Source organism: Papio anubis, chromosome 12, assembly GCF_008728515.1.
Source record: "Papio anubis isolate 15944 chromosome 12, Panubis1.0, whole genome shotgun sequence".
NCBI lineage: Eukaryota > Metazoa > Chordata > Mammalia > Primates > Cercopithecidae > Papio > Papio anubis.
The window spans coordinates 19,841,822-19,856,861 of NC_044987.1; the positions used below are offsets into that span (position 1 = coordinate 19,841,822).

Sequence of the window (15,040 nt, forward strand, 5' to 3'; positions counted from 1 at the left end):
TTGACTGTAAATAAGTGGATTTATTTCTGGGATCTCTATTTGGTTCCATTCTTCTATGTATCTGTTTTTATGTCCTTACCATGCTGTTTTGATTACTAGAGCTTGTAGTAGATTTTGAAATCAGGTAGTTTAATATTTCCAGCTTTGATATTATTGGTCAAGATTAGTGTGGCTATTTGGGGTCTTTTGTGATTCCATGTAAGTTTCAGAATTATTACTTTTATTTCTGCTAGAAAGCCCATTGGAATTTTGATAAAGATGACATTAAATCTGTAGAATGTTTTGGGCAGTATGGACATTTTAACAATATTAATTTTTCAAATCCATGAACACAGGATATTATTCTACAAACAGATCTTTTCCCTACTTCATGAAATTAATTCCTAAGGGTTTTTTATGCTATAGTAAATTGGATTGTTTTCTTGATTTCTTTTTCAGATAGTTTATTGTTAGCATATAGAAAATCTATGTATTTCTGTGGTTAATTTTGTATCCTGCAACTTTACTGAATTTGTTCAACAGTTCTAACAGTTTTTTGGTGGAGTCTTTAGAGTTTTCTACATATAAGCTCCTGTTGCCGGCAAACAGAAACCATTTTACGTCTTCATTTTTTATTTGGATGCCTTTTATTTCCTTCTCTTGCCCAACCATTCTGACTAGGACTTCCAGTACTATGTTGAATGCAATAGCAAGAGTGGATATCCTCTTATTCCTCGTCTTAAAGGAAAAGCCTTTAGATTTTCACCACTGAGTATGATGTTAGTTGTGGGTTTGTCATATATAGTCTTTATTGTGTTGGAGTATAATCCTTCTAATAATCCTTCTATACTCAATTTTTTAGAGACTTTTTCTTCATGAAAAGACATTGAATATTATCAAATGCTTTTTCTTTATCTCTTGAGATGATATGATTTTTGTCCTGCATTCTGTTAATGTGATGGATTACACGTATAGATTTGTGTATGTTGAACAATCCTTGCATCCTAGGGATAAATCTCACTTGATTATGGTGATTCATTCTTTCAGTGTGCTATTGAATTCAGTTTGCTAGTATGTTCTTGTGGATTTTTGCATCTATGTTCATTAGAGATGATAGTCTATAATTATCTTTTCTCCTAGTGTCCTTGTCTGGCTTTGATATTGTAGCAATGCCGGTCATCTAAAATGAATTTGAAAGTATTCCCTTTACTTCAATTGTTTGGAAGAGTTGGCATTATTTCTTCTTTAATGTTTGCTAGAATTCACGAGAGAAGCCATCAGGTGCTGGCTTTTCTTTGTTGAACAGTTTTGTTCATTGTTTTCTAACTGCTTTATAGTTACTTTGTGCCATTCTTTCTCTCTTGTTGTATTCTTTTGTGATTTGATTTTTTTGGGGGGGGTGGTATGTTTCGATTCCTCTTTATCTTTTATGTTATCTACTACAAGTTTTTTCTTTGTGGTTGCCACGAGGTTTGCATAAAACATTCTATGGCTCTAAAATCCATTTTAAAGTGATAACAACTTTGACCACATACAATAGGATTCTCTCCTAATGTGGAATCTAGTCTTTAGGTAGCTAAGTGAAATTCAACTCCATAAACACTTGATGATCAATGTGTGTCTGAGCCACATCATAATTACTGAAGCACATTTTTCCCATTGTGTTATTTTTATTTAATGATTTTTCGAGGGAAAATTAAGGTTATTTGGTTGGCAAATAATTTCAAACATTTTTGTTAGTCTAAACTTCAGCATACCATTCTAGGAAATGCAACATATGCATGAATTTTTAAAATAAAAGACTACCAAGGCATTTTAATCCCTTAGCAGGTTTTGTTTACTTGCTTGTTTGTTTCTTTGTTTGTTTTTAAGCAATGTCCACCAGCCCCTGGAGGCCCCTTCTCTACCTTTGAAATTTTTAATATCATCTAATCCCATCATCATCTTTGGGATGATTTCTAGTCTTGTCTTTATCCTGCACTTGTGAAGATAAGCTGATAAATGACATTGTCAGGGTGAGATTTAACAGAATTCTGGTTTCTGGCTAGTTTATAGGAGGGATATGTATCCTGAAGGATTTAGGAATTCACAAAGAATTTCCTCATGAGCAATTTGAGGGAGGCTATCTGGGGAGATATGTGGCTTCCTATCATTGAGGGAACCCGGTTTATGGATGAGGCTCTCACAGAGAGTTGTGAAATTATAGATCTTTGGGAACAAAAGGAAGGCAGTATTGCATGACTCAGTTCCCAAGCTTAACTTTCTCTTTGGCATAGAGAGTTAGGGGTCCCAAGATTCTATTTTCTTTCACAATAGGGATGTTTTCTCTTTTATTCCTGATTTTAGTAATTTGAGTCTTCTCTTTTATTCTGAGTTTTTCTAGCTAAAGGTTTGTCAATTTTATTGGTCTTTTGAAAGGGCTTCTTTTGGTTTCAACGATTTTTCTGTCCTGTTTTTCTATTCTCTATTTTATTAATTTCTGCTCTGATTTTTATATTTTATTCATTTTGCTTGCTTTATGCTTAGTTTGCTCTACATTTTCCAGTGTCCTTAGGTGAAATGTCAGGTTATTGATTTGAGATCTTTCTTCTTGTTTAATATGGGTGTGAACAGCCACAAATTTCCATCTCATCACTAGTTTATCTTTATCCCATAAGTTTTGGTTTGTTTATACCTTCATTTTCATTCATCTGAAAGTGTATTCTGATTTCCCTTGTGATTTCTTCTTTGACACCTTGATTATTTAGTAGTGTGTTAATTTTATATATTTGTGAATTTTCCAAATTTATTTTCATTACCGATTTCTAATTTCATTTCGTATAGTCATAGAGCATATTTTGCATGATTTCAATTATTTTATATATATATGTGTGTGTGTATATATATATATATAGAGAGAGAGAGAGAGGCTGTTTTATGGCATAGTATATGGTCTATCCCAGAGAATATTCCATGTATACTTGAGAAGAATATGTTTTCTGTTGTTGGGTAGAATGTTATATAGATATCTGTGTGGTCTACTTGGCTTATAATTTTGGAGTCTTCTGTTTTCTTATTATTATTCTGTCTAGTTGTTCTAACCATTATTGAAAGTATGATATTGAAGTCTCTAACTATTATTGTTGAATTGTCTATTCCTTTTTTCATTTCTGTAGGTTTTGGCTTATATATGTTAGGTCTATATTGTTAAATGCTTATATTTTTCTAGGTGTTGTATCTTCCTGATGTATTGACACTTTTATCGTTAGAAAATGTTCCTCATTATCTGTGGTGACGTTATGGGTTTTAAAGTCTATTTTGTCCACTTCATCTTTCTTATTATTACTGTTTGAATGGTATCTTTTATCCATCCTTTTAGTTTGAAACTGCCTGTATCATCAAATGTGAAGTATGTGTCTTGTTGGCAGCATATGCTAGTTGGATCTTGTCACATTAACCAGTCTGGCAATTTCTGCCTTTTGATTGGATTGTTTAATCCATTATTCACATTAAGTATTATCATAAAAATAGTTATTTTACCTTTTGTTTTTAATATGCATCTAGTATCTTTTTTCTCTGTTCTTCCTTTACTGATTTCTTTTGCATTAAGTGAATATTTTCTAGTGTAACATCTTAATTCCTTTAACTATTGCTGTATTTTTTGAAAAAAATTAGGGATTGTTCTAGCAATTAACTTGTACAGTAGATTCTTATTATTCATGGTTTTTATGCTCTATAGTTGCTTTTTGTGTATGATATGGTTTGGTTCTGTGTCCCCACCCAAATTTCATGTTGAATTGTAATTCCCAGTGTTGGAGGAGGAATCTGGTGGGAAGTGATTGAATCATGGGGGTGGACTTCCCCCTTGATGTTCTCATAATAGAGTTCTCATGAGATCTGGTTGTTTCAAAGTATGTAGCACCTCCTCCTTCTCTCTATGTCTTTGCCACCAGCCATGTGAAGATGTGCTTGCTTCGCCTTTGCCTTCACCATGATTGTAAGTTTTCTGAGGTCTCCTCAGAAGTAGAAGCCCATACAGCCTGCAGAAACATAAGCTGATTAAACCTCTTTTATTTATAAATTACCCAGTCTCAGGTATGTCTTTATAGCAGTGTGAGAATGGACTAATACAGTGTGTTTGTCTGTTTGTGTATTCAAATTACTGTCTGTGGTCACTTGCTTTCAAACTGAGGAATTCTCCTTGCTATTTCCTGTAAAACAGATCTGTTGGTTATGGATGCTCTCAATTTTGTTTATCTGAGAATTTCTCTTTTTCCCCTTCACTTTTAAAGACAGTTTTGCTAGATAAAATATTCTGTTGACAGGTTCATTTTATTTTTTTCTCTCAGCACTTTGAATATGTCATCCTACTGCCTTCTGGTTCCACTGTTTCTAAAGAAAAGTCAGTTGTTAATCTTATTGTGGTTACCTGGTATGTGATAAATTATTTTCCTCTTGCTGCTTTCCAAATTTCCACTTTGACTTTGATTTTCATTTTTGCTATGATGTGTCTGGGTGTGGATTTCTTTACACTATCATACTTGTACTTTATTAAGTATCTTGGATATATAGATTAACGTTCTTCATTAAATTGGAGGAATTTTCAGCCATTATTTCTTCAGTTTTTCTGCTCCTTTCTCCCTATACTCTCCTTCTAATTCCTCCATTATGTTTCTACTGCTGTGCTTAAATTTCTACCATATTTCTCTAAGGATCTATTTTTTTTTATTATTTTTCTCTCTAGACTGCATAATCTCTACTGATCTACCTTCAAGTTTGCTGATTTCTTCTTCTGACAGTTCAAATCTACTGCTAAGTATCACTAGTTAACTTTTCATATCAGTTATTATACTTTTCAACTCCAGAATTTCAATTTGATGATGATGTTTACATATATATAATTTATATATATAATTATGTTATATATAAATTATATATAATTATAATATATTATATTATATATATATTTGTCCATATATATATATATTTGTCCTTACTGACAATCTCTCCTTGATGAGATATTGTCATAATAATTTCCTTTCTTTTTTTAAGCAGGCTTTCCTTTAATTCCTTGAACATATTTACATTGACTATTTTGCAGTCTTTATCTGACTTGGTTTGACAGCTTGGCCCTCTCAGAGGCAGTTTCTGTTGCCTGCTTTTTCTCCTGTTTGTGGGTCATTCTCTCCTGTTTCTTTGCATGTCTTATAATTTTTGTTGAAAACTGAATATTTCAGATAAAATATTGTAGCAAATTTATATACTGATCTCCACTCTATGGAACTTGATATTGTTGTTTGCTTGCTTTACATTTATTTATTTATTCATTTATAGAGACAGAGTCTCACTCTGTTTCCCAGGCTAGAGTGTAGTGGTACAGTCATACCTCACTGTAACTTTGAACTCCTGGGTTCAAGTGATCCTTCTGCCTCAGCCTCCTAAGTAGCTAGGACTAGGTGTGCACCACCATGCCTGGCTAATTTTTTAATTTTTTGTAGAGATGAGGTCTTGCTATGTTTCCCAGGCTGATTTCAAACTCCTAGCTTCAAGGGATCCTACCACAAGGGCCACTTTAGTGCTACGATTACAGAATGTGAGCCACTGTGCTTCATCTGCTTGTTTGTTTAGTAATTAGGCTGGACTATTTTAGTAAAGTCTATTTCTCCAGAAGTGCATAGTCTCTGATGTTGCTCCTCAGAAAGTAAAGGCTTGGGCATGCACACAATCATCTTGGAATAACCGTGATTTTATCAAGGCTCTCTTTGACCATGTCTTATTTTGATTTATCTAAGCTCTCTCCATCTGTTGGTATCATACCTAGCTGTTAGCCTCTACTAATTCCTGGCTGATTGCTCCATTGTTTCCCACAAGGTCCTGGGGCATAAACTGCTCCATAGTCTAAATAAATTAAATATAGGCTCCTTTGAGGGGCAGTTTTTGAGACCAGTCTTTGAGGTTTGTTCTAATTTTATAGGGCTCTACCTAGCTATGTCTTTGTGCAGTTTCCTCTGGTAAATTAGTTGGTTTATGGTTTTGCTTGTTGCTCTCAAGGAGCTGCCAGCTTGCTCTTAACCCATTTATGCCTGAGGTTGCAACGTTTTGAATTTTTGCAATCAGACCTTGAGGATGACCTCAAGCAGTAGGATATAAATAACTCCCACATGCTTAGCGTTCCAATAATGGAACACTAGGCATAATTAATTGCCTACAACCAGTATCTCCATTATCTTTGGAAGAGTTTCTTTAGGACTGAAATTCCCTTCAGTCTGCTCCAAATAAAGTCAGTACCCTTGGAAAAATCTGTGGAACATTCTGTTGCTATGACTTGCCTCTCTTCCTGGGCAAAACTTCTGCCAGAACTGAAGTCAGTGACAGTGGCCCATTTCTCAGAATGACACTCTAGCTTTACACATAAGTCTTCTTGGCCTTTCTCTCCCAGCCAGTGAGCTGAAGTGAGAATGACTGGAGCTTCGTGTTCTCAGTCCGTCAAACCTAGAAAAGTGCTTCTGCTCTATAAGTAGGGGCTGGGTAGAGAAAGAGGGTCCAGGACTTCTCAGTCATTCTTGGGTAGAATAGAACCTCTGCAACACAGAATTGGAAGGAATGAGAAATGCTAGTGGACTATCCCTTCAGGTAAGATATTCTTGACTGGCAGGTCAGGTAAGATGAAGTCTTCTTGATTGCACCCGCCAGAGTAGAGCTTTGTCATGCTAACTTGTGGGCTTGGAGGGAGAGAATGGAAGGATTTGGTGGCTCAGTTTCCAGTCTTTTTCTATTCTTACTGAGATATAGATTTTATTTTAAAAATGTTTATTCATTTGCTGTATGCCCTTGGGATAATTTCCAAAGACTTTAAATCATTGTTTGTTTTATAATGTGTATCAGTTTTGATTGTTCCACTGGGGAGAGGGGTCCACAGAGCTTCTCACATTTTGGCTGGAAGTCATCTCTCGATTTCTATTGTTTTTGAAATCATTCCAGAGCATGGGAATTTTCTGTGGCGCTCTAAATCTGATCAGTCTCCTCCACTTGCAGCAGGCTACCATTCCTCACGGAAACCACTCTGTAGAGCTTGGAGTGGAATGGGAGCAGCCCCAAGTTAAAATCACAGAGATTCCATTCTTCTCATCGAAATTCAGTCATTGTTCTTAAATAAGTGTTGTCTGATTTATTGGACACCTTTGGTTCCTTTTCAGAGTTTTGCAATGATTGTTTTTGATGATTTTGTCCAGTTATTTCAGGGAGAGGATTTGCCAAGCTTCTTATTTCACCATTCCAAAAATGCTGTCCTAATACTCGGCTTCTATATTTACAATATTCACTAAAGATTAACAAGCAACTTATTAATATTTTATAAAGAAAATATAAAGATAAGTCATGGTCTCTGCCCACTCCCATTTATCTTCCTAGTTTGTTCCTTTTCCCCACTTGCTCTGCGCAGATCTTAGAATACCATGTGCCCTTACATACCTTATGGCTGTGTTTAGCTGGAGAACTCTAACTGGTACGTTAGCCTATTCACTAGCAGAAATAGGAAACAGACAAGCAGGAGCCTGTCCCTTATCTTCCTCCAGAAGTCTCCCTCTAGTGTCCCTTAATTAACATAGACCCTAATAGGAAAGCAGCTAAAGTTTGCGGAGTCCCAGCCACAGAATCACAAAACAGAGCACAGAAAAGTAGTTTGGAGTTGAGGGCCAATAGCTTAAGAGTAGGCACACTATCCATCTATCTAGAGGTATTCAGTCTTTTCCAAGAACACTTCCTGAACATCCTTTTCCCTAAGAAACGCTGAGGTTCCTTCTGTGTGTGCCTGTAGAACCTCAACCTCACTGTTATAAATAGTGCTTGTCACAATTTTTTGTTTGCTTGTTTCTATATCTTCTGTGTATTAGTTATCTACTGCTGTGTAACTTAGTAATTTAAAACGACAAACATTTATTATCTCATAGTTTGTGTAGTTGAGAATTTAGGAGTGGCTTGTTTGGGTGGTTCTGGCTCAAGACCTCTAATGAGGTCTCTGTCCATATGGCAGCTGGAGATACACTCATCATCTGAAGGCCTGGCGGAGGCTGGAAGATTTACTTCCAAGATGGCTGACTCAGATGGCTGTTGTCAGGAGGCCTCCATTCTTTGCTGTCTGTTAGCAAGGTCTCAGTTATTTGCCACTTTCCACGGACTGTTGAGTGTACTCATGATGTGGCAGCTGGTTTTCCCCAAAGCAAGTAATCCAAGAGAGAAAGCAAGGAGGAAATCACAATGCCATCTGTGACCTACTCTCACATGTCATAACTTCCACCAAATTATATTTGTTAGAAGCAAGACCAATCCATTATTACTCAAGAGGAAGGCAATTGGGTTCCACTTCTTAGAGGGTGGAGTATCCAAGAATTTATGGACCTCTTTGGTGTTGCATGTTTAATTAATGGTAACCTCCAACTGAATTAACATTTAGAAGTCTGTTACTTCAGAATTAAGCTTCAAATGGACATTTTTAGAGAAATTTGTCTAGTTATTAAATACAATTACATTTATTAAAAACACCTTTTTAAATTCACTCTGCTACTCTTTCTCAACTTCCTATTTGTAATGTGAAAAGAATAAATTTAAAAAGTTCAGAAAGATACGTTCTAAAAGAACAAAACCAGTTTTATCACTGTCTGTCAACCAGGACCTGGATCTTCATGTCAACATCTTCGTGTATACAGATAACTCACTGGACCTCATGGCCATCACAGCACAGGTAGAACAACACCTGGCACATGTAAAATGTTGTTGCATGAATGAAAGAAAAATAGAAACATACTTTAAAAGTGAGAAGGTTAGATGTTCATTAATGTTCAAACCTGTGTTTGTGTTTCTGAGGGCTATGGGTATGGATATATGTGTGTGGGTGTGTGCAGGGTTTTTTTTTTTTGTATATATGCTATAGAGAAGTGTGTATATTGTGACTGAAGGGTAATATTTGTTTTACCTTTGGTAGTTCTGTCCATTATGACTGAAATAAAAATTCAGTTCAAATGTTGCAAATACAAGGAAAAGACTAATACTCTAAGAGAGCATTCCAAGACAACCTGATATTCTAGCTTATAAAACTTCTCACGTGCATACGCTAGCAATCTGAGACCCTAATACCTCTTTAAAAATTATTTTGTGAAGCCTTGAATAATATTTCAGATCAAAAAACCAAAGTACTAAGTGCTTATATGATTTAAGGCCATATATCCTATTAAACAACAGATTTAAGATAGAACTGGTCTCTTGACTATCAATCCAGTTAATTTGTTATGCCATTTTACCATTTCTGAAAAAAGGAGAATTATCTTTTGTTTGAAAGTTCATATATAATATTTTAAGACAAATCAATACTGATGTGAGGATACACATTTTATACTTTGATAGTAATAATCAAATTGAATTACCTTTAGGGGAAAAAAATCTTTCACCCCCGAATTGGGGTAATGCTGGATGTGTGGGACTTTTACTTTACTTTAAAGGAGGCCCTGGAAGTGGCCCCAGGCTAGCAAGAAATGTTGTAAAAATGAAAATGCTGCTGTGTGTCCGGGAAGATGATGGTTTAAAGAGGAATGAATCTGCTATAGGGTAGCAAAGGTATGTAGCTTTCAAAAAAGCAAAATGGAGAAAAATGTGAGAGCCTTAGAGAGAGAAGGAGAGGGTCAGTGGGAAGGATAGCATGTCTGTCTAAAGATGTGGAGAGTCATCAGAAGTCTGGGAAAATGTGCGTTAGGGCCAAAGGAACCTGAATACTGGAAGGATTCTCATAAGATGCAGGATAGTTGGAAGTAAAGGCACTGGAATCAGAAACCTGTACATTCAACTCCTAACCCTGTCCCCTACCTCAGTCTCCTCACTTGTAAAACAAGAGTGATAATAACTACACACAGATTTGTCATGGAGACAACTGTTTCAGTGCAAGCAAAGGTCCTAGTGCATTGTAGGTGGTCAATAAATGGCACCTTTAATTAGCTTGAAGTAGTGACAGTAATGTGATAGGAAGGGACAGTTCCAAGAAGAAACTTTTAACCTGAACAGTCTTAGCCCTTCTCCAAGTCCCTGGAATCTGACCTTGACTTTATCTGTGGATGTTTGCCACCTATGCACTGTCTTTCTGACTCCAGATTACAAATTTTAACCTGCTGAACTATCTTCCACCTACATTGACTCTTAGCAGTCTGTTCTAGTTCTTGCTGTCCTGTCCTACTAATATTTGATGTTAACTACGTGGGCTTCAGAGAAGTTGTTGAAATACTTAAAAAGGTACATATCTCTTTGCATGCTTTGAGAACCTCAGGCTTTTCAAACTCCTTCCTTTTTAGAAATGATATATTAAGGACTGGCATATGGATGGTTTTCACAAAGTATGACTGAAAATGGGATTGAAATGAGGTTTGCTATGTTCATAGAATTTTAAAACTTTGGACAAGTTCAGAACATCATTGTTAATAGATCATCAAGATGTGATGGGCTTATAACCACGACATTCTAATTAGAGAGACTGTGGGGGAGAAATTAGCATTTCAAATGACTTAAAGCTGGATGAGAGAATATTTTAGAGACTAGAAAGCATTTTTTGAATTTATCTTAAATAGATATTACTTTCTGTATTTTGCTAAGATAATGGCATCATCATAAAGAAAATGGGAAAGACGTGGCAAGGCTACTTTATATATCTATAATGAAACCCTAATATACGTTTTGTTTGAGAAATGGGAATATAAGATAATAATGATGCTGTGTACAGATGCGCCCCAGCTTACATGGGGTTATGTTCCATTAAACCCATCATAAGTTGAAAATATCATAAGTTGAAGATGCATTTAATACATCTAACCTACTAAATATCATAGTTTAGTCTAGCCCACTTTAAATGTGCTCTGAACACTTACATTAGCCCACAGTTGGGCAAAATCATCTGGCAACTCAGTACTACACTGTAGAATATTGGTTGTTTACCCTTGTGATTGTGTGGTGGACTGGGAGCTGAGGCTCCCTGCTGCTGCGCTGCCTCCCAGGAGAGTATCCTACAGCATATTGCTAGGGAAAAAGATCAAAATTCAAAATTGGAAGTACGGTTTCTATTTAATGTTTATCACTTTTGCACCATTTTATGAGTCAAAAACTCATAAGTCAAACCCTCACAAGTTGGGGACTGTGTCATTAAGTGCACACAAAACATATATATGTCACTTTAAGGAATTTGTACTTTCAAGGAGCTCCTTTTCTTCTGTGTGTGCAGAACAGTCTGACAACGAGCAAATGTGGGAAATGGCACTCTGTCCAGGTTTTTGTAAAGTCAATTTATTGTGGTACAATTTACGTACAGTAAAATTCACTATTTTTTTTGTTTATAGGTGTAAGCTTCTATGATAATGTAACTACCACCACAACCAAGAGAGAGAATAATTCCCCACTACCCAAAACTTTTACTCATACACCTTTGTGTTCAGCCCTTGTCCCTAATCCCAGACCTTTACAAACTCGCCCTTAATTTATTTTCTGCCATTATGGTTTTGCCTTTTCCAGAATGTTATATAAGCCTTTTTAGTCTGTGTTCTTTTTACTTCGCATACTGCATTTGAGATTCATATTATAGTACTTGTGTATCTCGTTGCCACTGAATTACACCATTCAGCAGTATGGATGTATCCCAGCTTGTTTAATTAGTCGAAGGACATTTGAAGTATTTTCCAGTTTTTGGCAATTGTGAATAAAACCTCTCTATAAATAATCACATATAAACTTTTGTGTGAACATAAGTTTTCATTTCTCTGGTGTGGCGTTGCTGTGTGGTAAGTCTGTTTTAACGTTATAAGAAACTGTCAAACTGTTTTGAAGTGTCTGCACCATTTTTGTGCTCCATCAGCAATGTGCCAACGTTGACCTTCTAATAGGTGTGTAGTACAATCTCACTGTGATTTTATTTTTATTTCCCTAATGACAGATGATGCTGAGCATCTTTTTATATGCTCATTTACCATCTCTATATCTTTTTTGGATGAAATGTTTAAATTTTGTCCATTTTTTACTTTGGTTACTTATTATTATTGAATTTGGCAATAGGTAGGTAGATTAGATAGATAGATAGATAGATAGATAGATAGATAGATAGATAGATAGATAGATAGATGATAGATAGAGATGATAGATAGAGATAGACAGGAGATGGTGAAGGGGCCTGGTGACCTTACAGCTCCCAGTTTACAGCCCTACTGAGGGGTGGGACACTCATGCTCTTGGCTTCCATAAGACACCACCATGTCCATCTAAGGCAACCACCATTTTATTTTACATAAACCCACACCCGTTTTTTGTTACCTACAACCATTGAGTCCTAACTCATGAACAGGAAGAGGGCCCGCCAATCCAGAGATTGGCAGGCTACAAGAGCAGCCTAGGCAGAGCATTGAGGCTACAATGGATATTAATGGTTCTATTGTACTGCAGCTAAGTTGGCACTGAAACCACAAGACATAGTCCTCCCCTCTTTTCCCTTCCCCTTTCCAAAGTAAGAGGCACTTCCACCTGTGACTACCATCACAGGCCCACAGGGAGCACTGCCAGACTACCACCAATGTTCCCTTAAGGCCCAAGGGCTCTTCAGTCAGCCTTTGGTGAATGATGCCTGGCCTGGTACTGATGCTTCGGGGCAATGGGCTCCTGTCTGGTGCAGAGCAGGTCCAGAAATGCCATATAAGAGACAAGTACTGGAATCAGGGACCTCAAGAGGCTGCTTGTTGCTCTCCTCCATTGTGGCCGAGCTGGTACTTACAGACAGCAAGTCTCAGGCTCACCCAACGCCCTCAATATAGTTCCCGGATATTGCTGCTGGTTATTCAAGGCCCAAGCGCTCTACAGTTAGCAGGTGATAACTGCTGCCAGGACTGGGTTCTGCCTTCAAGGCAGCAGGTTCCCTTCTGACCCAAGATGTGTCTAGAAATGTCATTCGGGACCTAGGGCCTGGAGCGGCAGCCTCACAGCTCTGACCCATACCCTCTCCTGCTGTGGCTGAGCTGCTATCCTAAATGTAAGACAAAGTCCTCACCACTCTTCCCTCTCCTCCCCTCAAGCAAAGGAAGGGGTTTCTTTTGGAGCTGTGAGCTGTGCAGCCTGGAATTAGGGGAGGGGTGATGCCAGCACTCCCTTAGCCACCCCAGCTGGTGTCTCAGAAAGTTGCGTGCTCCCCAGTCCACCGACTCTGGGCCAAGTTCAGCACTAGTAGCAGCTCATCTAAAAGTTGCAGTCCTTGTGGCCTAGACTGTCTTGGAGTTTACTTGGAGCCCCAGAGCACTTTAGCCTGCAGTGGTGAGGCTTGTGGGAACTCAAGTTCCAATAACCCGGATGGGTAATTCCCCTCTGGCTAGGGCTGGTTTAAATGCTCTCTCTGTGGGGGGGCATCAGCTGAGTTTGGTCCAGTTTTGCTTTCTGCTATAACAGGGCAGCACTGAGTTCAATGCCTCACAGTTGCTGTGCACTCTCTCTGTCTCCCCGCAGTGCACAGAAACACTCTCCACACTATGTCACCACTGCCGGGATTTGAGGCTGGGGTTTTTCCTACCTCTTCAGTGCCTCTCTCAGTGATATGGACTTAAAACGAGGTACTGATTTTTGGTTCTTATAAAGGTGCTTTTTTTGTGTTGATAGTTGTTAAATTGGTGTCCTTGCAGGGGGTGGGTGGAGAGGGTGGTGATTGGTGGAACCTTCTATTCTGCCATCTTGCTCCACCTCCCACAGGTCCTTTTACCAGCATAATTTCTTGAAAAGACAAAATTTCTTCATTGAGTTGCCTTTGCACCTTCATCAAAAACCCATTGACCATATACATGTGGGTATATACAGAGAATCTTTATTTTTTTTCTGTCAACCTATGTGTCTGTCTTTTCACTGACACCATGCTGTCTTAATTACTACAGCTTCCCAGCAAGTCTTGAATTGAAATACTATGTGTTTGTAAGAGGACAAGTCACCAGTGGCCTTGGGCAACGCAGTTCTTCTCCCTCTTGCTTGCATTTCTTGGGAAGAATGTATCGATAATGCAAAATCATGAGATAAAGAGGAAATGTCTGTAACAATCAAGGTTTTGTCCTTGTTCCACCCAGAATGGGATGTTCTACAATGCTCGTACTCAGCAACCCAAGTGGTACGCAGGATGTAAAACTCAGAGGAGAGTACTTTTGAAGTCCATCAGCTGCAGTATGATGACAGTGCAGACAAAACAGGCGTTCCTGAGCTTGCTCACCATGGATCCTGGGCTTCTGTTTACCTTTGTTGCCTATCTGAGTAATAAAGTTGCTTTGCCTGACTTGTGGTACAAGTGTTCTGTCTCACTGGACCAGACCCAGGAACCTTTGCAGAGTCCTCCAATAGTGCTCTTCTTTTGCAAAACCAGTTGATTATTCTATTTCCCTTACCTTTCAACATAAATTTTAAAATCAAATTCTTGATTTATACAAAAAGTACCCCACTGGATTTTTATTTGAATTTTATTGAATATATAGATCAATTTTGGGAGAACTAATATCCTAATCATATTGAACCTGCCCATCCACAAACATGGCCCGTTTATTTATGTCTTCTTTGATTTCTTTCATCATGGTTTATGGTTTGCAGTATACATATCTTGTGTGTTTCATTAGATTTATACCTATTTCCTGTTTTCTGTGCTATTCTTAATCAGGCTGTGTTTTTAATTTCAATTTTAAACTGATGATTGATAGAATAACAATAAAACTTTATATTAAGGAGCAGGCCTGAAGAAAAAACTTTATATTAGCCTTGAACCTTATAGTCTTGCTGACACTAAACAGTTCTGGTAGATTTTATGTAGATTCTTTGGAATTTTCTATTTAGATAATCATATTGGCTGTGAAGATACATAGTTGTATTTTCCTTTATCCAAATTGTATGCCTTTTATTTTATTTCTTTCTAACACCTCCAGTATAGTGCTGAATAAGAACAGCAGGAGTGAACATTATTGACTTTTTTTCGTTATCTTGGGGCAAAGAAGTCTTTCACCATTGAGCATGATATCAATATAGGTTTTCCTAAATGCCTTTGAGTTAAGAA

The 15,040-nt window shown here is 37.4% G+C and overlaps 1 protein-coding gene across 1 annotated transcript in view; it reads left to right on the plus strand.

Moving 5' to 3' along the window:
• The first annotated feature begins 8,652 nt into the window (after positions 1-8,652).
• The window catches only part of LOC101026151 (NXPE family member 4), a 103,750-nt gene continuing 97,362 nt past the window's right edge, over positions 8,653-15,040 (plus strand). The window contains exon 1 of the mRNA XM_009187328.4: positions 8,653-8,698. Coding sequence (XP_009185592.2) covers positions 8,681-8,698 — 18 coding nt within the window. The 5' untranslated portion in view covers positions 8,653-8,680. The remainder of the gene's footprint in view (positions 8,699-15,040) is intronic.